Raw genomic sequence first — 23,884 nt, 5'->3', positions numbered from 1 at the left:
ACTAAGATTTAGGGTGATTTTCTATGAGAATATGCAAAAATATTATAATATAAGTACCTGGATTTCAAATAATTCCACTTATTCATATAGGCAACCAGTTACTTCGAGTCGATCTAGAGTCTAGATCGACACTGTTTACGTTTGTATTCGATAAAAAGCAAACTATGGAAGACCAAATAGGCCAAAAAGAACTTATTTTTCAGTGACAAAAATTTCAATGTATTATTAACACTGAGGCTGGCCAGTACCAGATGGGTGACCATTTGTATGAGTTTGGTTTTTAATGTGTATGTGTGTGGGCCAGGCTCCCCATAATGGGGGAGGGGCAGTTTAAAGCAGAATAAAAAAAAATTATTTCAGCGCGTTTGATCCACCGTAGTCGAAAGGCGGCAAACGTTTCCAAACTTGATCGAAAAAATAATGATATTTTTAACACAAAGGGCGCAATATTTATCGAATTTTTTTTTTGGATCGATTCTTCAAAGCATGCCCTGTTTAATAATGGTCATGCATTATTCGGCCCGCTAAAAAGAAATTGTTAATTTATTTATCAAAGATTTTAAAATGGCTTTTTTGCGTATAAATATTAAAAAAAAATTTTTTTTGTTTTGCTTAACTTAAATTATTTTACTTAACATATTCACCGAATTTCACACTTCAAAACTCAAAAGCGGGATAATTAAACACAATCGAAGTTCTGATATTCAGACATCAAAATAATGTATGCAAACAAGTTTTTTTTTTTTTTTTTAATCTATAATCCCGTCCCTTACAACAACATAATATGTTTTGTTCAGTTTCAGATGATTATTTAAAGCATATTTGGAACCCCCTCAAAACAAGGGGGGTTTTGTAAGCAAAAAAATACATATATATAAATATTGTTTTTGAAAAATAAGTACCCTGTTATAAAGTTCATTCTTCTCTTAATAATCGCTGAAAATTTCGTATTGATTGGATAATTACCTGATTTTTGGTAGATTTTTAAAAAGACGGTCCGTCAAAAAGTACTTACCTGCCCCCCCCCCAGTTTTGGCGGTGCCTAAAAAACAACAAGAAGGAATAACGTCATATTTGTATTTTTTAACACGTCCACCATCTATGTTTCCAAAGCACGAGGGGGTGGTATTTACTGCCTGATGTAGTTTTAACGGAATGAAAATGTGTCATGGAATGTGAGTCTTAAAGGCTGGCTTAGTTCTGATGACCTCAGAGGCAAATTAAATCAGTACAGTATAAGGATATGCGTGTAGAATAGTAAGCTGATAGTATGGCCACATTGGAAGAATGGATGAGAGTTCTTGGGTCAATGGTTGTAGAACAGTTGAGGTAACAGCTCCAGTTCACAGGGGAAAGCCAAAAAAAACATGGGAGTAAGTGATAAAAATGGGCTTGAGAGAAAGGGGTATAAATAAAAACCTGACCAGAGATAGGTCAATTTAGAAATCTATTTCTTAAACTCGTCCAACGCATGTCAACAAACCATTACATTAATGATGATGCTGATGATGGTGATAAATCTTTATTGAAAAAATTCGATTATAAAACAAAACTATAAAAAACAGAATTTCTTTTGAAAAATGTGTTATGAATTACGATTTTTCTCATTGTAGAAACATCTTGAACGCTTGCAACAAGAACATTTGGCTGAGAGAATTGTGAATGACCTTTGCATGTCTGTCTGTTCAGTAGATCCAGCGCCATCCTTAATGGATTCATATGTCACCCAAGAAGATCATTTCAGACAGAAAAATCCTCATGTAAGTTTCGGCCGTTTTTTTTTTTTATTACCCTTTTTGAAAAATTTTGTCAGAGCAGGTGCTCAGGTGAAAAAAACGGTGTCTCGGTGAGGCACAGGCCTATTATACATTCCTCTAAAAAGGGCACTTTTAAAAGAGGAGTAACGGGGGGGGGGGCGGTGTGCAAGTGCTTGGGCACCCCTAGCACCACCAACTCCATTTGCACGTCCCTTTTAAATACATTCGATGCTTCCAGTTAAAATATAATCTTTCGACTTCAAACAATTTAAAGACAGAAACCACCAAACCAGAGCTAAATTCACAAAAGAAGCAAGTGCTTGGGGCATCAAGGGAGGACAAGATCCAAACAAACGAAGCAGATTTAATGCATATAATTTGTCAAAGAGAAAGAAAAGAAACTTTTGTTACTGGACTCTTTTCATGTATCTGTCTTCTCCCTTTTCTCTCTTTCTCTTTCTTTGTCTTTTGTTCTCTCTCTCTCCCCCCCTCTCTCTCTCGATAAAGTATCTTGTTTTCACCAGTAGCAAAAACGAAAACCACCCCTCACCCTAAACCTCACCTCTTTTATCGATTCTCATTAGATCAAATTTAAGCAACGTTGAGCCTGATCAGTACCAAATGGATGACCATTTGAGAATACCAGGCGCTGCATGTAAGAAGACGTTAACACATCTCTGCAAAACTTAACATTGTTATATCCCCGGACAGGATATACAAGCCACTGGGAACCTCTTGTAAATTTGGTGCTCCCATGCAATTTCCTCTTTTGGAGGAAGCTGGTTCAACTCACCAAGGACGAGTTCTGCTTCGGTATGGTACTGTGTTATTCAATCTTAACTTTGTGGATGATCATCTTGAAAGTTTGTTATGTCGATAAGACCATATAGATGTTTTTTGTTTCCTTTGCATCAATGTAGTAAGTCTCCATCACACTGCATTATCTGATTATCTGTGTTTACTATTTTCATTTTTTTTTCTGCTGGGGATGAAGCATCCTACTGGATGCCAGAAATTCACTTGCTATTTCAGAGATTCTAACCTTTAGGATTCTAACTGATCCTTTAAATGTTTAGATCTTTACAGCACTTGGTTCACCAAGTATATTCGCTAGTTAGATTTATTTTAAGTTTCTTTTTTTTTTTTCGTGAACTTGATTGTTCCTATGATTATTGGAATAATAGAGATCTTCCTAAGATTCCAGTTTCTTTTCATGTCGTAGATAAGACTTTGGTGTTCTGTTATCTTCTCCCTCTCAGCTCCTACCTGCTGACGATATCGGCTTTCTGACTTAGAATGCACCAAACATTGATATTATTGTGTTTTTTCTTTCCCGTTGCAAAACTCAACCATGTTCTGTAATACCCAAAACAAAAATAACAATTTTCCTCAACAAAACAACCAAACTAAAGACCATTAATAAATATTTGCGGATATAAAAGAACTTTAAACATAAAGACTTTTACCAAAATGACTGAACCTGAAAAGTGCTGATATGCCATAAAACAAAACAACCAAACCAAACACAATGAATAAATATTTGATTATAGAAAGAACTTGAAGCTTAAAATCCTTTTCCAAGATTGGCATTAAATAAATGGAAAAGGATTGATATACCATAAAAATGAATAAATAAAACAACCAAACCCTTTTAGCTATGTTTAGGTAAGCATCTTTCTGGGAACCTGACTTCATCTATGGCTGCTACTCTCTCTTTATTTTCTCTCATACCACTATGGCAGGTTTACCAGTATCATTTTCTAAGTAGATAATCACTCAAAAATCGAGAATTAACCAAAGTACTGATAGAACATTACATTTTCACACGATTGGTAACATTTATTGGATGTGTTTCTATCAGTATTTTGTTTGATTTTCGATTTTTGAACGATCATCGAAGGTTGACTGAGACCACCATTTTCTTTTTCGTTCTAAGTCGACAATCTTTACACTACCTCCATTTTTAAGTAAAAAACAATTTTTGAATAAATTAAAACACAAAGAAGTTATCCAGGTAAGTAGAAGAGTAACTTAGCTTGCCTTTGGTAATATTTATTTGTTGTGCTTTTATTTTATTACCTCCCCCTTTTTTATTTTTGCTTTCTTAGGTATTCTAGGAAATCACTTAGTAAACACTTTCTGTTTTGATATAGTCTTCCCGCCTGTAAAGCAACAACCGGAACTATATTTCAGTATCAATCTTTACCATAACCTTTTCAAATAAGGGAGGTTCCTCCCGATTACTTATTACTAGGGCTATGACAACAGAATATACTTATCATTGTTTTGACTCTCGAGTATATATCCAACACAGTTAGACACAGTTAATCAACTGAGAATCATATCACTCTATATAAAAGCATATAAGGCATCAACGGGTACACACTCGAGAGTCAAAACAATGAAAAGAATATGCTGTTGTCCTAGCTCTAATTATTGCACTCCAATAAACACACAGCATCTTTGTCTTTCGCAGTTGCATTATGATTACAAATCTGTCAAAGAAATGAAACAAATTTACTCGGCCATTTTCCCAGACGCGGAAAAGAACGAATATATATGGAATTTCTCTGTCACTGATCTTGCTCAGGTACGTCACTTTTTTTTTTTCTTTTCTTTTTCGCATTCTTTTGATACTGATTAGTATACAAGAAAAATGTCTCATTTGAATAAATTATTTGAATTTATGTAACATAATCTACAAGACAGAAAGACAAACATCTGGATCCGCCAACAAACAAGAGTTATTGACATCAATACTGCCATCAAAACATCCAAACACAGATGAGCAGGGTACATAGCTTGAACATAAGAGGCCAAAGGGAAGACTAAGAACGAGATGCAGGAACAAGCTGATACAACACGTGGGTCCCACATGGCAGCGGATAACTCGGGAGAGAGTTAGATTGCTAAAGTCCAGTCGCGGGGGGAGGTCCTCATCTATATATATAAAAGCAAAAATGTGCGTGTGTATGTATGTATGTATGCGTGTATGTTTGTGTGTCTGCTAAAAACTTTCGACAGACACAAAGAAAATTTACAAACTCGGTATCATATCAAAGCCCCATCCTTCGCTCGAAAAATATCGAAAAATTAGCCACAAACGTTCATTTTTTCACCCCGAAATCGACAATTTTCGACGGGGGGGGGGGGTCAACAAAAACGGTCTTCTCATGACAACGACCGGTTCTGCGCATGCGCCAGATGACGTCATGGCCTTATTTACTACAAATAGTTGAAAAACTGATTAAATCTCATGTACGTCGCATTAGGTCAGTTGATCAGCGCGTTTGTTCATTATCTAAACGTTTTGCGTTCAAATCGTGGTGTGAGATGTTCTTTTGTTTTTTTTGATTTTTTAAATTTAAATATTGAACCAGTGTTATTTAAGCCATTTTCACGTAACGATCGTTTTTCTATTTCTTTTTTTTAATTCGCTTATCCACCCCGACCACACACCCAAAAACACCCGGGTACCCAACGATTTTTTTAAATTTTAATATCGAAACAGGCTTATTTAAGCCATTTTTCACATGTTCGTTTTTCTGTTTTCAACATCGTTCGTTTGCCTTACGTTAGTTTTTTTGTGTTTTTTTTTCGATGTTTTGATCACTCCCCCCCCCCCCCGCTTAACGTTGTTTTCTTATTTACTTCGCTTATAACAAATAAACCTGGTCATTGACGTCGTCGTCGTAATGATCGATGACTTCCAGGCACGCACCTGTCAATTTGTTTCTTACTTAAATAAATTCAAACTTCTTTCACTAACTCATTCTGGCTGGCCGATTTTATTTTCAAACTTCGCCTCAGGGCTTCGGATTTGATCCTACCCCCCTCCTCCCCGGGTTCTTTTTTATTTAACACCACACACACCTCTAAACACCCGGACAACACCGGGTACCCCCGTTAGTCTATAAATATAAAAGCGAAAATGTATGTATGTATGTATGTGTGCTCACTTTTTCTGTATGTCTACAAAAGGCTTTTTTCAGAGAAGCGGTCGGTCAGTTCACAACTTTTTAAAACTTTTTATATCGCATATAAATCGTAATATCTCACAGTTTACAACGAAGCTCGCCTGTCTATTTAATTTGCTCGATTTCGGGAGGATAAATATTCAACATTTGTCGCTCGCAGCATGTGGGTTAGTTTTTTTCCTATAACATCTTGGGAAAATAAAAATCCCGCAGTCAAACATGACCTCATTAACTCATTAAAACGGGCACTTGCCAAATCCAAGTAATTTACTAAATTCAAACGTGTTTCCATTAGCATCTCGCGGTGGGGCAATGGTTAACGTTGCACCTTTTTTTTTCACACTTTAATTTATAACTTTGCCTCAACAGTTCGGGTTCGATCCTTATCTACCAAAACATTTTTTTAACCCCCCACCCCCACCCACCAACCCACCCATGGAGTTTCCACACACACCTAGAAACACCCGGGCAACGCCAGGTACCCCTCGCTAATCCATATATATAAAAGCGAAAATGTGTGTATGTATGTATGTATGTTTGTGTGTTTGCTAAAACTTTTTGACAGACACGACGAAAATTCACAAACTCGGTATCATATTGAAGCCCCATCCTTCGCTCAAAAAATATCGAAAAATTGGCCAAAAACGTTCATTTTTTTCACCACGAAATCAACAATTTTCGACAGGGGGGTCAACAAATACGGTCTTCTCGTGACGACGACCGGTTCTATGCATGCGCCAGATGACGTAATGGCCTGATTTACTTTAAATAGTTGAAAAAACTGATTAAATTTCATGTACGTCGCGTTAGGTCAGTTGATTAGCGCGTTTGTTCATTATCTAAACGTTTTGGGTTTGAATCGTGGTGTGAGATGTCTTTTTTTTTTTTTTTTTTCGATTTTTTAAATTTAAATATTGAACCAGTGTTATTTAAGCCATTTTTCACGTAACGTTCGTTTTTCTGGTTTTTTTTTTTTACTTCGCTTATCCACCCCCGACCACACACCCAAAAACACCCGGGTACCCACCGATTTTTTAAAATTTTAATATCGAAACAGGCTTATTTAAGCCATTTTTCATGTGCTCGTTTTTCCATTTTTCATGTGTTCGTTTTCCTTACGTTAGTTTTTTTGTGTTTTGTTTTTCGATGTTTCTTTTTATTTAACACCACACACACACCTATAAACACCCGGGCAACGCCGGGTACTCCCGCTAGTTTAGCAATAAAACTCTTATCGATTGATTGATTAAACATAATTGACTTACAGGGTGACCAAAAAAAAAAACAAAAGCTAAATGGAGGCTGTCTAGAACATATGCTGTAGAACGGAGAAAAAAAAAAGGCCAAAGACCCTAGTGTTTTGATGTGATGTTTTGAATATAATAAACTAGTTATGACCAAAGTTTCATTTCATTCGGACAAAACACTAAGAAACGGGACCTAATTTTAGTTGGGGCCCGTTTTTTTGGGGGGGGGGTACCCTGTATAAAAAAGGGTGTTTCTATAGAATTTGAACAAAATAAGACCGATTTTTGCTGAATGAGACTGTGGCTGGATTCGGGGCCGTTTTGTAATGCTTTAGGAAATGTTTACACTCAGGCGATGTGAATTCATTGTTTTCACTTCTTAACTGTCCCCCCTCCCCCTCCCACATTCACAGGCTTACTTTCTTTTGCACTTTTTGTAAGACTTTTTTTTCTGTCTTTAATCTGATTGGTCGAAAGGAAGAAAGAAGGACAGAGAGGAAAATAAAGAAAAAAAGGGGGAGTTACAATTTAGTGTCATTACTATATTAGCAGTAGTAAGAGTAGTAGTAGTAGTAGTAGCAGTATTTCTTATACTTACCCACCACGACACTTATTTATATAAAAAAGAACTTTGTCTGTGTGTGTCCGTGAGTTTGTTCCCTATGAACTCCAAAACGACTGGACCGATTTTTATGAAATTCCGCACAAAGGTACTTTATGTGCCTAGCAGTGTTCTTAAATGAATTTAATATCGAAATGTCTTTGGTAAGTATTGATAATCGATAATCGAAATAATCCGATGAAAGAAGAAACAGGCGATTTTGACCAAAGTTAACACTTTACATAGCCTAACATCACAAGTGCATTTGAAAAGTTTTATTACCACACAAGCCGAAGGCCCAACATATAAAATCAACAGAACATTCTTTGATATGACAGAAGCGCATTCGAAATGCATGTTTCTGTTTAAAGTACAATTGTTGCATCATGATGCTTGACTTTTGCATATTAAACTTTAATTCAAGCCATTTGTTACAATATTTTTGACTCATAGTGAAGGTAGATATTTGATTGCTCCCCACCAGAGCAATGTTTGACACAAATTCCAGAAAGTGAGAGATAGGCAAGCTCCCCTAAAGAAGGGGCACTCCTGCATCAGCAAAAATTGCCAGCTCATCCCCGTCAACATTCCCCGGTCGGGGCGCCTCAGACGACAAGCAATAAACTTGCCCCATCCAAAAGCCAAGCGGTAAGGCCTGGAAGGGTAGACCTCCTGGATGATACCCAGGCAGCGTACCGCACCCTGAAGGGCTGAGTGTCAAGAACGGATCCTTGGTGAATACTTTCTACTCAGTCTTCAATCAACTAAAGCAGCAAAGAAACTCATCCCCACCATTCATAATGAGGGTAGAGATTTGATTGCTGCCCACCACAGCAATATGTGATACAGGGTCGCAAAGTAGTATATAGGCAAGCTTCCCTAAAGGAGGGGCACTCTTGCCTCGACAAAAATTGCCTGAGCATCCCGGTCGGCATCCCCCAGTTGGGGCGCCTCAGGCGACAAGCAATAAACTTGCCCCACCCGAAAGCCAGGTGGCAAGGCATGGGAGAATGAAGCTCCTGAGTGATAACCAGGTGGCGTACCTCAGGTACTAGGCTGGTTCCCGGCCCCACACCTGTCAGTACCAAATTGGTGACCGTTTGGGAATAGTAGGCACGGTATGTAGGAGGATGTCGCCACCTTGCAAAAGTTGCCAAAACCGAACATCGTTATCTCCCCTACCGGGGATGTACATACAACTGGGGACCGTTTGTGAATTTCATACTCCCATGGAACTTCCTCCTGCAAAGGGAAGCGGTTCAACATGCCTAAGATGAGTGCTGCTTTAATTCAGTACAGTACAGAAGTAAAGCATCTGCCGTGAAAATAACAAAAGAGCAGAGAAAGACTTGCAACGTTTAAAAAAAAAACAAAAAAAACTGTAAATCAAAATTTCTCCTAATTGTTACGTTTATAGACATAAAATAATTCGTCAATGATGCACAGCCTTTCTTCTCAACTTCGAATAGTTTGGCATCAAATTGGATCCAATGCTTATGCCGACTTCAGACTAGATTGCACAAACCACCACCTAAATAGCTTTGTGCTATGCACGTTGACATTGTAATCTAATATATAAACGGCTATATGTTTGTCTGCTGGTCTGCCTGTCTGTCTGTCTCCATATTTTCAAACTGTATCTCCACTGAAACTAAAAGTCGCAGAGCAGCGCTAGGGGCCTCAAATGATTGGATTGTTTTTACACAAACCGTTCTTTTATGGGTCTTTAGCCGGTTAAAATTGTTTTTAAGGGATCAAAAAATGGGTGAAAATCGAAAAAAAAAATCCTTATACGTTTTGTACATTCACGTTAGTTTATTTTTCATTTTTAATCAGTTTATATGCGTGTCACGTTGGTACAGTGGTAACGTCACCAGCTTTGAATGCTTCGGTTTCGATTCTAGCTGATGGCATCTAAATACTTTTTTTTTAATATTTGAAATCATGACTCTATAATAATATATACGAAATCTGGACAAATTAAAATATCATATTTAAGCATATTTTGCACCCGGGCAAATCTGGGCGTCCCCACCCACTAGTTAAATCATAATTTGGCAGATATAAATTCAACTATTTAAATTTATTATGCAGGTTGTACCATAAGTAGAGCCTGCCTATTTTTTTACTCAAAAAATTAATTTAAATTTATTATGCAGGTTGTACCATAAGTAGAGCCTGCCTAATTTTTTACTCAAAAAATTGAAGAGCTATAAAAACGGGAGTGGTACCATTAAAAAGAGCCACTTTTTGTGCTTCAGAATTTATTTTTCTACCTAGTCACCTCCATCCTTAGTGCACATTTGCAAGGAATTTAATGACACATCTCTGCTTCTGACGCAGGTCTATAACAGAAAATGCTTTCCTAGAGTCTTACTCTATCAATATCTGCAACAGAGAGATGAAACTTTCAGATCATGAAAGTTCAGTCATCATCACAATGCAATTTGCAATTCCCTCTGATCCATTTGGGTGGAATAAAAAATAGGAGGCATTACTTTTGGAACGCCTCTAGCATGTTTCAAGAATTTTTTTGCTGAAGATTGATAATTCGTATTATTTTCATTTTGGTTTTTTAGTTCGTATCCAAATATCCAATAACCAAATAAAAGCCTTTATGCATATGTGTAAGGTGTTTATATGTCCTGATCTTTTACATGTGTTACGCTTCTTTTCATCACCACCATTTCTTCTAGGGTTGCTATAGAAATAAGTTTCTTTTCATAAAGAAATAGGACACAAGGAGACGTTTGCTGAGTCTTCTTCAAGGTTTTATTTGAAGAGAATGGACTCATGGGAGAGAGACTAATTTTTTACTTCTTAGATTCCTAAATTTATCAGAATGGGTGACGCACATGGACAGAGACATTGAGGTAACATTCCACTTAGACTATTCTACATTATTAACAGTGTCTCATTTGCACGATTTCCACAGGGAGACTGATATGAAAATTTTTTTGTTCTGGCTTGAGAAATGTGACGTTATTCGTTATCTCTGTTTTGTCTATGGCGTCTGACCTGCTGTGCCTTGTCTCAACTTTGTGTCATCTTTCTTTGAGAACGATTCTGTCTGCAGAGTAAAGTTATCATGATTTGCACTAAGTGTGACCTTTGTCAAAATTCACACTACCTGAATTAATCACTATTGATATAGGGTCACTAATTTGTAACGTGAGAACAGTAAAACAAATAATAAAGGTTGGCAAACCTCTCCAAAAAAATTCTGAAACATATCAAATCAATGCAGACCCAAAATAATACAACAATGGTAAGAATTTGAATAATAACATAAAAATGAAAGCAATATTTCAAATAATCACATTAATAATCAGATCGGATCCTTTTAGAGTTAAAAGAAATATCCAGTTCGCCTCAGATGGCCAGACATTTAATCAACTTCACCTTTTTTGATATTGGTCAGTGAAGGAGAAATCCTTCTAGATTGAGGCAATTTTTTATTTTTATTCCTATCCAGAGTGCTCCTTCTTGGAGAGCTGGATTTTCTCCACATTAAAAACCGATCTTGTGTCTAACTCTTCCCTCGTGGGGAGGCAAGTAAATACAAACTCCACATGCAATGCTGATGTTCCCCGAGGGACGATCCTTTGGTTTTATTATTCCTGTATTTTTTAAAAGACCTCCCGAGATGGGTATATTGGCAGATGGAAGATATTATGCTCTATTCTCAACATGAGGGTAAAGCGTATGCACACATGTCGAGAGCAGTGGGTAAATGACCTCTAGTAAGTAGTGGAAGCAGACTAATATTTAATGATATTAAGAAAAATCTTTCTTTTAACAATTATAAGAAACCTTACCAATCACCAATTGCCATGGCTAGTAAAACTTTTCCCGAGAGTCTGATGTTCAAACTCTGATCCCTTTTTCATAATGGCTCCTGCATTGTTGATGATAAATTCAGCAATATTGATAATGCATTGAAACTTTGTGCATCAAGCTCTATTTTTGTATTCGGTGACGTCAATGGTCATCATTCTGACTGGTTCCCCTACCATAATCACACAAATCTTGCTAATGAAATCTGGCTAAACTTTTCTCTGTCTGATGACTTGTCCCACTTATCAAGGCTGGAAGGCCAATCGAGGATAAAGGTTAAAGAATGTAAGGTAGTAATGTAGTAATCATTAATGATATAGATTCGGTAAAATTTGGATTATTATTTAAAGGGGCGGCTCAACAAGAACTCGTTACCATTGGATTTAAAGAGTTACTATGTTGTAATTGACTGGTGTTGACCAGGATTTTTTTTTTTTTTTTAACTTTCATTTACCGATCCTTCAATTAGTATTTTGAAAGTATAATCTATGATATAAAACTAACAATTCGTTTCAATTTTAACTGTACTTACCCAGCACTGTTAGAAGTTTTCATGACAATGAAAGCTATATATAAATACAAATGTACACATCTTTTTGGTGACTCCATTCTTTTAGCACTTACGCTATGAAAACATTCTAGTTAAAAGTGGTTAAGTACAACTAGAAAGTCATAAAACCAACAATTCGTTTCAATACTAATTTAATGATAACGGAACTTTCAAAATAGAAATGATCGAATGGAACAAAATTATTAAAATGAATTGTGCAAAAAAATATGTATTGCTGGTGGCATAACTAGCACTTATGGGATCGGTTTTTCACCACAAAGTTTCACATGAAAGGGCTGAGAAAGCAAAGGGTTGATATGCCTTAAATATAGTGTTGGGACGATTAATTGGAGGTGGGGGATTAGAACTTTTGAAGGTATCAGAATCTGTATAAAAAATCTGTGCCTATTTTCCGCATGATCATGCTGTTGGTGGTGTTGAGATTTTTCTGTTCAGTCTTCAATTGATCGTCACTTCCATAGGAAGAGACATTTAACTACAGGAAGGCTTCACAGCTTCCTATGATTCAAACCAAACGTCACTCTCCTCCCTGGTTTTCATCTGGTTTGTGCTTCTACCATAGCTCATTGTACTCATTATTATAATCAGTATCGTCATGATGGTTCTAAGGCTTCAAACTCCTCAGCCTAACATTTGCGGGTAACACAGAATATACTGCCAAGAAGTATATTCTATATAATTTTCTTTGCTTTGAATATCTGCGACAAATCCGATAAGTAGCAAAATTACACGCCTTCACTGCAGAGATCCCCAGATACTGGAAGGCTTTTTACCTTAATAACTTCTTCCCTTGAACCTCTTGCCTTTGGAATTATCTCTCTTTTTCCTGTTTTCCTGACTGTACCAACATGTAGAAATTTAAATGTAATGTCAACAGACATATCACTGCTCAACTTCCAACTTAGAATTCTAACATTTTCAACAACTACTAAAAGTCATTATGCATGCGTGTAAGTGTTTATACGTGCTGATCTTTTATCATCTTGTTTGATGCTGTCGTCTCTTTTTGACGCATTTCATAGGTGGCCATCGATTAGGTTAACTAAAAATGAATAAAACTCTTTTTATGAAGAAAGACGCTTGGAGATGTTCACTGAGTTTTCTTAAAGGTTTAATTTGAAGAGAATCAACTTAGGAGAAAGAGACTGATGTTATTGTAATTAGTTATTTTCTTAAACTTTCTAACTTAACGAGATGAGTGATGCACACGGACAAACATCAGAATAACATTCGCCTTAGATTACAATGTCAAATATTTGGCAGGCGCTCCAGGAATGACGTCAAAAAAGTCAAAATGGGGAACGTAGAAACACGGAGATGAGGTCAGCAAGACTGACCGACATTTCAAGACAATGCGTGGTGGAATGTTTTGACGTAATCTGTGCCAGTAAAATAGAAAGGGCAAACGATGGGAAAAGGTAGAGAGCAGCGACGATGGACAAGACAAACGACACATTTTTCTCCACTGCCAAGCACACCACTTCTGCCATGCACGCTATCATTAATGTCATAACTATCATTCTGAAATTGAAAAGGTTGATTTGAATAAACAAAATATTTTATAACCAACTGTGTATGTTTTATTCGCTGCCAAGTGTATATATTGAGACAATGAAAAAGTTTATTTTTACAAATTATTAGGTTGTTACATAAGTTCCTGCCGTTTTTTTTTTTTTTTTTTTTTTTTTTAAGAAAATCAAAGAATTTTAACAGCAAAAGTAAGTTTGTGTGGGACTCTAGCTCCAAGTTTTTGGGTGAATCCTATCAACTGGAGCTGGCATGAAATTGTTGCAATGCTTCACAAGATCTCCAGCTATGGTATAGCTGGAAATGTCTTCTCAATTATTAAATCATTTGTCTCTGATAGGTTCATAAGAGTTGATGGGTACAAATCAGAAGCTCGCAGTATTAATGCTGGAGTCCCTCTGGGGTCCATCCTGGGCCCAACTCTCTTCCTGATCTACACTAATGATCATTCAAATCACATTCTTACATCATTCGTAGACATTTATGCTGATGACACTACCATCCATGGCAGCACATCTAAGACCGTAAACGACCAAGTTTTCTCCGATTATCTTTCCTCTGATCTTGAGCACGTGGTACAATGGGGAAAGGAGTGGCTGGTTACTTTTAATGCATCTAAAACCAAGCTTTTATCTTTACATCATCAACGCTCTGATCCCCATCTGGCATCAATTGAAATGAATGGTTCTCGTTTTGGAGAGGTCTCATGTTTTGACAAGCTTCTGAGGTTGACCTTTACTCCTGATCTGAAATGGAACACGTACATTAAATATGTTGCAAGGCCACTGAAAAAATGGTGGGATCCTTTTATAGATCCAGTAGATATCTCACTGCTGGTGCAATTCTCTATCTATATAAGAGCCAAGTACATCCAAGGATGGAGTACTGTTGCCACATCTGGACAGGAGCTGCTAGAAAGGATTTGTCCTGCATTGATAGAGTCCAAAATAGACTTTATAGCCTCATAGGAGATGTTCTTTTCTCTTCCCTGTAACCTCTATCTCACAGAAGAAATGTTGCGAGTTTGCCTCTGCTTTATCGTTATTGTCATGGCAAGTGCTCGACTGAGCTTCAATCTATGGTCCCCCTCGCCAAACTTTCACAATAAACGTTCGTCTAGCTGAAAACACTATCAATAACCCCCCTACTCTTTATCTGTGCCTAAACCTAAACGTAGATTCCATGAACAAAGCTTCTTTCTTAGAAGTGCACGCCTGTGGAACTGTCTTCTGTTTTCCTGCTTTCCAGCTAACTATAATCTGATTGTCTTCAAGTCCAACGTAAACAAGTTCTTGATGAGCCATTCCACTTAAGTTAACAAATTTATCAAATTTCCATTACTCACGATTACTATATTGTCCAATTGACCACTCTGCACTCTTAACCCTTATCCTCGAATGGTCTCTGGGCCTTGGTAAGTGGTGATGCCTATGTAAAAAAAAAAAAAAAAATTCTCTACATATCTGATGGCCATCTTTCTTCAAAAAAACCCTGAGTTGAGCTTTGTCTATCTTGATTGGTCTTCCGGAACGAGGAGCATTATTGAGGTCAAAATGGCCGTGTTTGAATTTGGTAAACCAATCTCGAACATTTCTCTCAACTATAGCGTTTTCTCCATATACGGCACAAATATCCTTAGTCACTTCACTCACTTTTTGACCTCGATTAAAGGCGAAAAGAAGGAGGTCTCGAAAATGAGATTTTTTTTTATCTACTTGACAATCCATTTGACAGTTCTGAAGAACGAGAAAAAAATTATACAAACAAAAACCGATGACCATTATCTTGTAGAACAGAATACGTGCTTTCTAATGATATAGAACACTTTTCCAAATATCAAAATATGTTTTAGAACGAAAAAAATTTATGAAATGGGGAAACAACCTGATATATAGACCGAATAAACACATTGGACGACCGTCCGCAGCGAATATATAACAACAGGTTTCCTATCATATTTGCGGGATCTTATTTGCACGGCTTCAGAGACTGATTTGAAAACCTTAGTTTTCTCTCCACTGGAAAACGTTACATTCTGAACAAAGACGTTCTCGCCAATGCGAATGTTTCAAGCATGTTTGCCCTCCTTTTCCAGAGACATCTGCGCTGGCTAGAGCATTTCTTTTGCATGCAGGATGGCCGAATCCCCAAAGACATCTTGTATGGCGAGCTCTCAGCCGGCAGCAAATCAACCAGTAGATCACTCCTCAGATTTAATGATGCGTGCAAAACGAACTTAAAATCCGGCAAAATCAACCCTGTTGACCTCGAATCCTACGCTGCAGACCATGACTCCTGGAGGGTCAAAGTCAAGATGTGTGTCCGGCTGAGTGAGGAGAGAAGAGATGAACAGTGGGTGGAAAAGAGAGGCAGGTGCAAAAGGACAGCATCGGCAGAGCATGGCAGAGGGTATCCCTGCAGGAAGTGCAACAGAATCTGCCACTCCCGCATCGGTCTGCTCAGTCACAGCAACAGTTACCACCACTCATGACAACCTTCAGGTGCGATTCTCCATCGTCTATCTAGACGGAAGGACACCAACAATCATCATTGAATCTCTGTTTTGTCTACTACATTTGACCTCTGCTCTCTTTTTTTTTTTTTTTTTTTTTACACAGTAATCACCACTTATCAAGGCCCGGAAGCCACTCAGGGATAAGGGTTATTGCAAGTACATTACGTTAGTGTGAAGATTTGATGAAGTGTTTAATCAAGGGGGCGGTTCATTAGAAATTTGTTAACATTGGACTTGAAGACATCCAAGTTGTAGTCCGGAGGGAAGCAGGCAGACGGAACAGAGTTCCACAGGCGCTCTTCCCTTTATCTCAACTTTACGTCACCCGTCTTTCATGCAAAGCTGGAAATGATTTCGTTTTACAGATCTGGGTTATTATGCACTCAGTGTGACCCTTGTAAAAAATTCATCCTAGCTAACTTAATCACCATTGATATAGAGTTCTTAATATGTAACAGAATATCTCTGAATCCAAGAAAAAAAAAAATACAGATTTTTAAATATAAGAACTCCAATTATCTTTGGCCAATTAAAAGACTCTATTACTAAGCCCCTTCCGTCTTTTAATTAATTCCGTCTTCTGTTTCTTATCAATAAATGCTTATTCATCTTGTGTTCTTCCCTTCCCCACAATCGTCCAAGATTGTTTTATTTAATACCTATTCGATTCACCTTGAAAACAACGCCAACCATTGTAAAATCAATTTCACGTGAAATTCTTTAAATAATTTAGCGTTTGGAATTTATTCTTAATTCTTTTGAAACAAGAAGTCATTTCTTTGTAACTAAACGCATTTCTTTCAAGAGAGCGGTAAAAATTGGGGTCGAGGGGAAGAGAATAGTAAAAGGTTAATTAGAAAACTCAATCAATGACCCCCCCCCCATCCCCAAAAGGGCGTTTGGTATTGACAATCAGTTTTTTAGGCAAAATAGTTTTGCCCTGGGGGTGGCATGTTTTTGTTTGTTTTTTCTTTTTTTCTTCTTTTTAATTAGGTGGAGAGAATGTTATTTAGTTTATTATTAAGGAGTTGGCTGGATGGGGGAGAGAATTACCACTTCCTCCATAAACATTTTCTATGTTGTTTTCTCTCAGCATGATCTCTCTCTTTAACTGCCAGTCGTCGTCGGCAGTGGCGGCCTCCTCCTCCTCCTCCTCCTCCTGTTTTGTTATTTTCGGGTTATTTCGTGCCGAATCCAGTTATTTTGGAAACAGTTTTTATGTTCCAAGTTCTTTATATCTTTAATATTTATTTGTAGAGTTTAGTTTGGTTGTTTTGTTTTACGGCATATCAACCCTTTTCGGGTTATTTAATGCCGAATCCAGTTATTTTGTAGAAGGTTTTTATTCTTCAAGCTTTTTTGTATCTTCAATCGCTAGTTTGTAGCGTTTGTTGTTTAATAGTGAATTTTATCGTTTTTGTTTCCTATCCTGCAAAACATTAATGAGTTTTGCAATGGAAGACGGAAAAGGATTACAGCATTAATGTTTGGTACATTTTAAGTTAGGTAACCAGTCAGGAAGTGGGGGAGAAAGAAAGGGGAAATGGGAAGGAGGAAAAGAGGGGGAAAAGGTGTTTTTTTTTTTTTTTTTTTTTTGCTTTTGCAGAACATAATTAAGTTTCGCAAAAGGAAGTAGAAATACAAAAAGCATCAATGTTAAGTGCGTTTCGTTTCAGGAAGCCAATATCTTCAGACAGCCTGACTTGGTAGCATCAGCTGTAAAGAGATAGAAAACTGCACCATGATGCTCATGAGGAAGGCAGTTAAATAAATTGGGGACAAGTACAGGAAGTCTCTGCTGATGACGAATCTGATGGAATTCCCTAAGAAAAATGGGCCGACAAAGGGAGATAAATGCTAGAGGATTTATTCTACGTCAGACAGAACAAACGTAATTGCATTAAAATCAGTTTTATTAAACTGTCATAGAAAATATAAGCACATATGGAGTACTGTAGGAGATGCCCGAAGTACCATATCCTACCTTTACGGACTTCAAAACTTAGTAGTTGATGCCCTTTTTCCCTTTCCTTCAATCTCTCTCCCACAAAAGAGACGCTGCAAGCCTGTCTCTGCTCTACCGTTATTTTCACGGCAAGTTCTCATCTGAGCTTCATTCAATGGCCACCTCTCGTCAAACTTTCATGAAATGCACTCATCAAACTACAACCACTACCAACAAGTTAACCCAATCTCTATCAGTAGCTAAATCTAAATGATAATTCTATGAATAAAGCTTCTTTCTTAGAACTTCCCGCCTGTGGAACTCTGCTTCATTGGTCTGCTTTCCAGCTGACTACAACATGGTAGTCTTCAAGTTCAATGTCCCCCTTAAATAGTCTAATTCTGCCCAATTCCTACCAAAACGATCACTGAACTGTTGTCTCACTGATCACCTTACATTCATTAAAACCTATCCTCGAGTAACCTCTGAGCCTTGATAAGTGGTGACACTCTTCAAAAAAAAGTTACTGTTACGATTGGCTTTAGTAGTTCGTCATCTGTCAGACATCTTTTTTCTTCTCATATAACCATTCAGAAATAGAAAACAACATTTAAAGGCCAATCCTAACAATAACTTCATATACTTATATTTTCTTTTATAAATATTAGTATTTCTTTTTATTAGGACGTCACCACTTATCAAGGTCCAAGAGCCACTCAAGGATAAGGTTTAATGATTGTCGAGTAGACTGTGATGATCAGTAATGATGAAGCTTGGATAAGGTTTGATTATTTAAGAGGATGGCTCAAGAAGAATCTATTTACGTTAGATTTGGAAACGACCATATTATAGTCAGCTAGGAAGCAGCCCGCAGTATTGTGTACCACAAATGGATTGTTCTAGGAAAGACACTTTGCTTATGAAATTTAGTTTCATGGTACACATGAGTTCATTTATTCAAGTGGTGTCCTGCCTTGTGCAGACATTGATGGCTATAATTCTCCATCTACCTCTCTCTATCGAGGCATTCATGAATTCATTGTTGCTCATCATTCAGAACCCTATTCGTGCTGTTTCTCGAAAGTGTTTGATGTATCACTATAGCTTTCTTTGCAGTTGTACATACAGTAGGTTGCAGTTTCTTTCTGTCTGAGTAGTGCCCATACTGAGCGATTGTCCTGACCATTGTACCCAAAGGGATCGTCTTCCCAGCACAATAAGATACAGAACCATGAACAGAATTATTCCTGATTGCTTCCGTATTACATCAATCACCTGCTTTCCGTAACCTCATGTTACCCTGATTGGGGGGAGGGGGGACTAAAGTGGGTTCTCGACCTTGCCCAAGGGTCTCCTACAGACTAGCAAAGATAAAGAGGCACCTTACTTTTTTCTTTGACAGTAGTGCTGTCCCGCAACCCTATACAGCGCCTAGTATTCCCATATGATCACCCATCTGATATTGGTCAGGTTCATCATTGCTTGACTTCGGTGATCTGGTGAGAACCAGTGTGTCACACACAAGTAGGTAAACCAAAGTAAATTGTTTGAGACTAATTTTCCATCTATGTTTCCTTTAAAATCTTTTATGGCGCCAATAGTAACGTTTGCCAGGCATTTTTTTTTTTGATGATTGAATATTTGACTGCTTTTTCACAGCAAATTTTTTTTATTGATTTCCATTTTCGTTTCTTTTCGCAGATTATATCCGATTTGGATGACAGCGAAGAGAAGGAAAATTACTTGAACCAAATGGAAGAGAGCATTTATCGAATGCAATTCCAGACGGACGTTTTCAAGTCTTATGACTTATATCAATGCGGGTGAGTATGCGTCTATCACAATCATTTTCTCTTTTATTCAAACAAATGACGGGGGGGGGGGGTATGCTCATCATGGTCAATTCACTGAGATTTTCATTCTTTTATTTATTATGAGCTATATCTATCTGGTGTTGGCCGGAATGTAAGTAAGTTATTTTAGCCTTTTATTTATTTTTTTTTTGGTGTGCATATTGTTAATCTTATACGGAAAAAAAAAAAAAAAGAAATAAAATTTTATTTGTAACACCTATTTTATCTTCCAATTTAAAATATGAGTTGTCTGCCCTTATATCATTTAGTCATGTTGCGGAATGAAGACTGCCTATGAATATGTCACATGACCTCCGTTTCTTTTCACAACAGGTTCTATATGAATGAAAATATAAATTCTTTTTAAACGAAACAATGTATCAGCATTACTGTTCTGTAATAATAGTGAAATTTGGTGCTAACAGGAAGAATGTCTTCCGTTTGTTATTAGCATTTACTGTAGAGAAGAAATGTGGCTTTCCTATAAAAAATATTCTGGACAGAAATAATTATATATATTATTTTGTATTCTTTGGACTACTGTTCTCCTCTTGAGTTTTATTTTCACAACATTTCAGTTAATGTAACTTCTCACCTTCTCTAGGTATATCCTGTTGAACACGGGAATCTTTGTCAACTTGAGAATCTACGCAAAATTTCGAATGGAAGCCTTTATTTAATCCGTAGGGGTAGCATGTTCTCGTTCTGTCAGCCATAGCTGAATAGAAATCCTAAGTAATTCTCAATTCCAACCTCCTTGAGGACCCGTAGCATAATGGATAAAGTACTTGGTAAAATTCAATTACAAGTTACATCCTTCTGGAGGTTGAAGTGTGGGCAACAATAAAAAAATACAATTGTAAATTGTTTAGGAATTTTACCATGTCATGGCTGATGGAACAAGAGCATGCTACCCTGTCGATTAAATAAAAGGTTCTGTTAAAAACTCTGCACAAATTTCAGAGTCCAACAGAAAGATTCTTAAGTTTAGTAAAGTACATCTGAAGAAGGTCGGCGGTTACATCGACTGAACCGTTGTGAAAATAACATTTAAGATGAGAATTCAAATAATACAAATAATCAATCCTTGTCTCAAAAATTCAGAAAGAGGAATAATTTTATTTGCAAAATGATTAAAACGAATTACATATTTCTAAATAATATTGGCTAACGCTAAAAAAAAATAAATGCCTATTCAGAATCTATATATTAATACGATAGCGTGTATGTTATTTTGTGTATCACACTTACATCTTTTTTTTCTCCGATTGATTTTCGTTCAATTGTTAATTGTTAATTAATTGTAAAAAATAATTTTAGCAAGAATTCTTTATAAGTTTTGGTTTCAGTTTCGATTATAGCCGATGGCGTTTAAGTTTTTTTTTTCTTTCCGATAGTTTAATTTTATTTTAGTCATTCCCCCGTTTGAATTCGTTTCCCTATACAAAAAAAACAAAAAACAAAAAAAACCTAGATTCGGATTTGAAATGTGAGGGCGAAACCCGGTCGGCTGACTCTATCCTCTTATTTATTTAATTTTTTTTTCCAACCTCCATTAAATGTTTTCCCTCCGTCCTTCTGTTTACCATTATGCAAAAAAAAACAAAAACACCCAGTCTTCCTTTTTGTAACAGCTATAATAAAGTTCTGTACTCCTAAAAATATGATATAAGTTTTGGTTTTGGTTTCAGTTTCGATTCAAGCTGATGCACCCAAGTCATATGGATATATATTTTTTTATTTTTAAAATCCCAGCTTTATAATATATAAGAATCGATAGCAATTTGACTATAATAATATATACGAAATCTGCATAAATGAAAATATCATATTCAAGCGTATTTTTACGACCTGGCTTTGCTGGGCACCCCTGTTTGCTTAGATAAATACTTTTGCATTGTTAACAAAAGAGCTACAATAATATCAAGGTGTCTCTATTTATGCTGAACATCCACAGATTGCCAACATCAATATATTACATATGAAAGAGTCCTCTGTGGTATTTCCACAGGTCCCGCTAGTGAAATATTGACATTTTAGAATGGAAGGTATTTAGGTCTGAATTAGAAAATCCAACAAGACAACTTTATATATTAGATCGGGTAGGTTATTTCAATTGCATTACTCTTTAGCATTCAGCATTTTCATATTCATTATTTTCAGTTTTAGAGTTATTTTTAGTAGAAAATCAGTTTATATAATTTTTTTTTGTCACCTTTACTTTCAGATGATTTCTCAGTCATCTTCAAGTCTGTGATAATATCTAGCTATTTAACCGATTAAGGAATCTGGAGACATACCTGTAGGTAAAAACCATCGGGTTTCCCAGGAGAAAAACCCTTAAAGATAGCCCTCATCTAACGCGTGATAGTAACATGCTCTCTGGCCTTAGTAGGTCTGTTATGGACAAGGATCATGTCTTTGAATAGCGCGAAGAACCACACCAGCATTTAACATAAGTTGGAATGTAAAAGTTACTTTCAATCGTGAAAATGTTCATTTATGCAAACTTTGAGTAATGAAAGTTGAACTTAGAAATGTGCAAATCAAAATGTTCATAGTGTGAATATGCTGCGTAAGTAATATAAGTATGTGAGTATTTGGCAGCGTGGCATTGTGTGTGTGTGTCGGTTTACCTTGTTCTTCTTAGAGCATTTATAGCTGTGAGTACCAATTCGTTTCTGTGTGCCTAACTGTTGCTAATGTGTGGGAATATACACACGAGATGAAGAAAGCTGGTATGTGAGCCATCAAGTTTTTTTTCGCCTTCCCGACCCAAAAGGCATGGGGGTGGGGGTAGTTGAGCATACGTTATTGAATTTCTTTAGTTGACGTGAGCATTCCTGAGAAAACTGATTTTGGAACTAGGACTTATATAGGAGTTTCTAAGATTGTAGTGGCTTATTATTTTCTCGTATACATGTTACTTTTGGTGTTTGAAATGATTTGCATTAGTTGAGCATATTTTGAGTTAACACGTCCCTGTGACAACTTTTTGCTTTTAGACAAAGTGGAGAAAGGAGGGTAAGCTATTCGAGCTATTTTCTTTTTAGAATCGGTAGGCATCACATCTCAGTCTCCTACATGCCTTAAGTTCACGGACACTGTCAAAGAAGCTGTTGCCAGAAGATCCGAGGCAGTATATTATCCATGTGCCTAACTGCATTTATAGTTATTGGTAGATATTTTCTGAGGGAGAAAAGGAGGAGAACACAGTAATATTTTTTGTAGTCGTATAATAGGTTTACCCCATCACCACTACTACTGCAGTGTAGTCGAACCTATTATGTCTTACTGTCTTGTTAAATACTAGCCGTACCTAGCTGGCATTGATTGGAAATCTATGTTATTTTTGTTTTGCTTTATACACTATCAAAACATCATTGTAACAGTATAACAGCCACATCTAAGAGAATATACATAGATGATTTAAAAAGGAAAGCCTCCTATTTTTTTTTAACTCATCAAAAAGTTGAAGAGCTACGAATACAGGAGTGATACCATCAAAACGATTGACCTTTTGTGTTCCAGAATTTTTTTTTCTACATAGTCGCCACCATTCTCAGTTCACTTTTGCTAGGAATTCAACGACGTACCTCTGTTTCTGATGCACATTCATGACATAGGTTGCTTTCTTAAAGTCTCACACCGTCAATATCTGTAGCAGAGAGTTAAAGCTTTCAAGTCATGAATGCATCAGAACAATTTGCAGTTCCTTCTGATCCATTTGGGTGGAATAAAAATAGGAGGCATTACTTTTGGAATGCCCCTCGTATAGCAAAACATGCATTAGAAATTTCTGTAAAATCTATAATAAACTGGTGAATAATATGACAATCAACTATCCCACCAGCATTTGATTGGAAACTGATAATGTTGAACTACTTCCCAGCGGTTGGCCTTGAATTCAACCTCTGGCTCTGCTAACCCTTTCCTCCCAAATTTCCCATTGCGGATAAAAGCCAAACTTGATAACCTGATCATCACCTTTTCCCATGTCCAGGATATGATTAAAAAAACCTTGATATGTCAAAAGCATGTTGGGCCTAATCTT

The 23,884-nt window shown here is 36.8% G+C and overlaps 1 protein-coding gene across 2 annotated transcripts in view; it reads left to right on the top strand.

Annotated features, from left to right (window-relative positions):
* Positions 1–23,884, top strand: part of LOC145245855 (MYCBP-associated protein-like) — a 530,396-nt gene that overhangs the window by 291,874 nt on the left and 214,638 nt on the right. For both annotated transcript variants that reach the window (XM_080107561.1, XM_080107562.1), the window contains 3 exons: positions 1,614–1,760; positions 4,234–4,347; positions 19,679–19,800. In XM_080107561.1, the coding sequence (XP_079963687.1) occupies positions 1,614–1,760; positions 4,234–4,347; positions 19,679–19,800 (383 nt within the window). The remainder of the gene's footprint in view (positions 1–1,613; positions 1,761–4,233; positions 4,348–19,678; positions 19,801–23,884) is intronic.

Source organism: Euprymna scolopes, chromosome 23, assembly GCF_053919585.1.
Source record: "Euprymna scolopes isolate OS-2025 chromosome 23, ASM5391958v1, whole genome shotgun sequence".
Taxonomy (NCBI): Eukaryota; Metazoa; Mollusca; class Cephalopoda; order Sepiida; family Sepiolidae; genus Euprymna; species Euprymna scolopes.
Note: the sequence above shows the minus strand (reverse complement) of the source record. Positions and strands in the feature narration are given on the sequence as shown.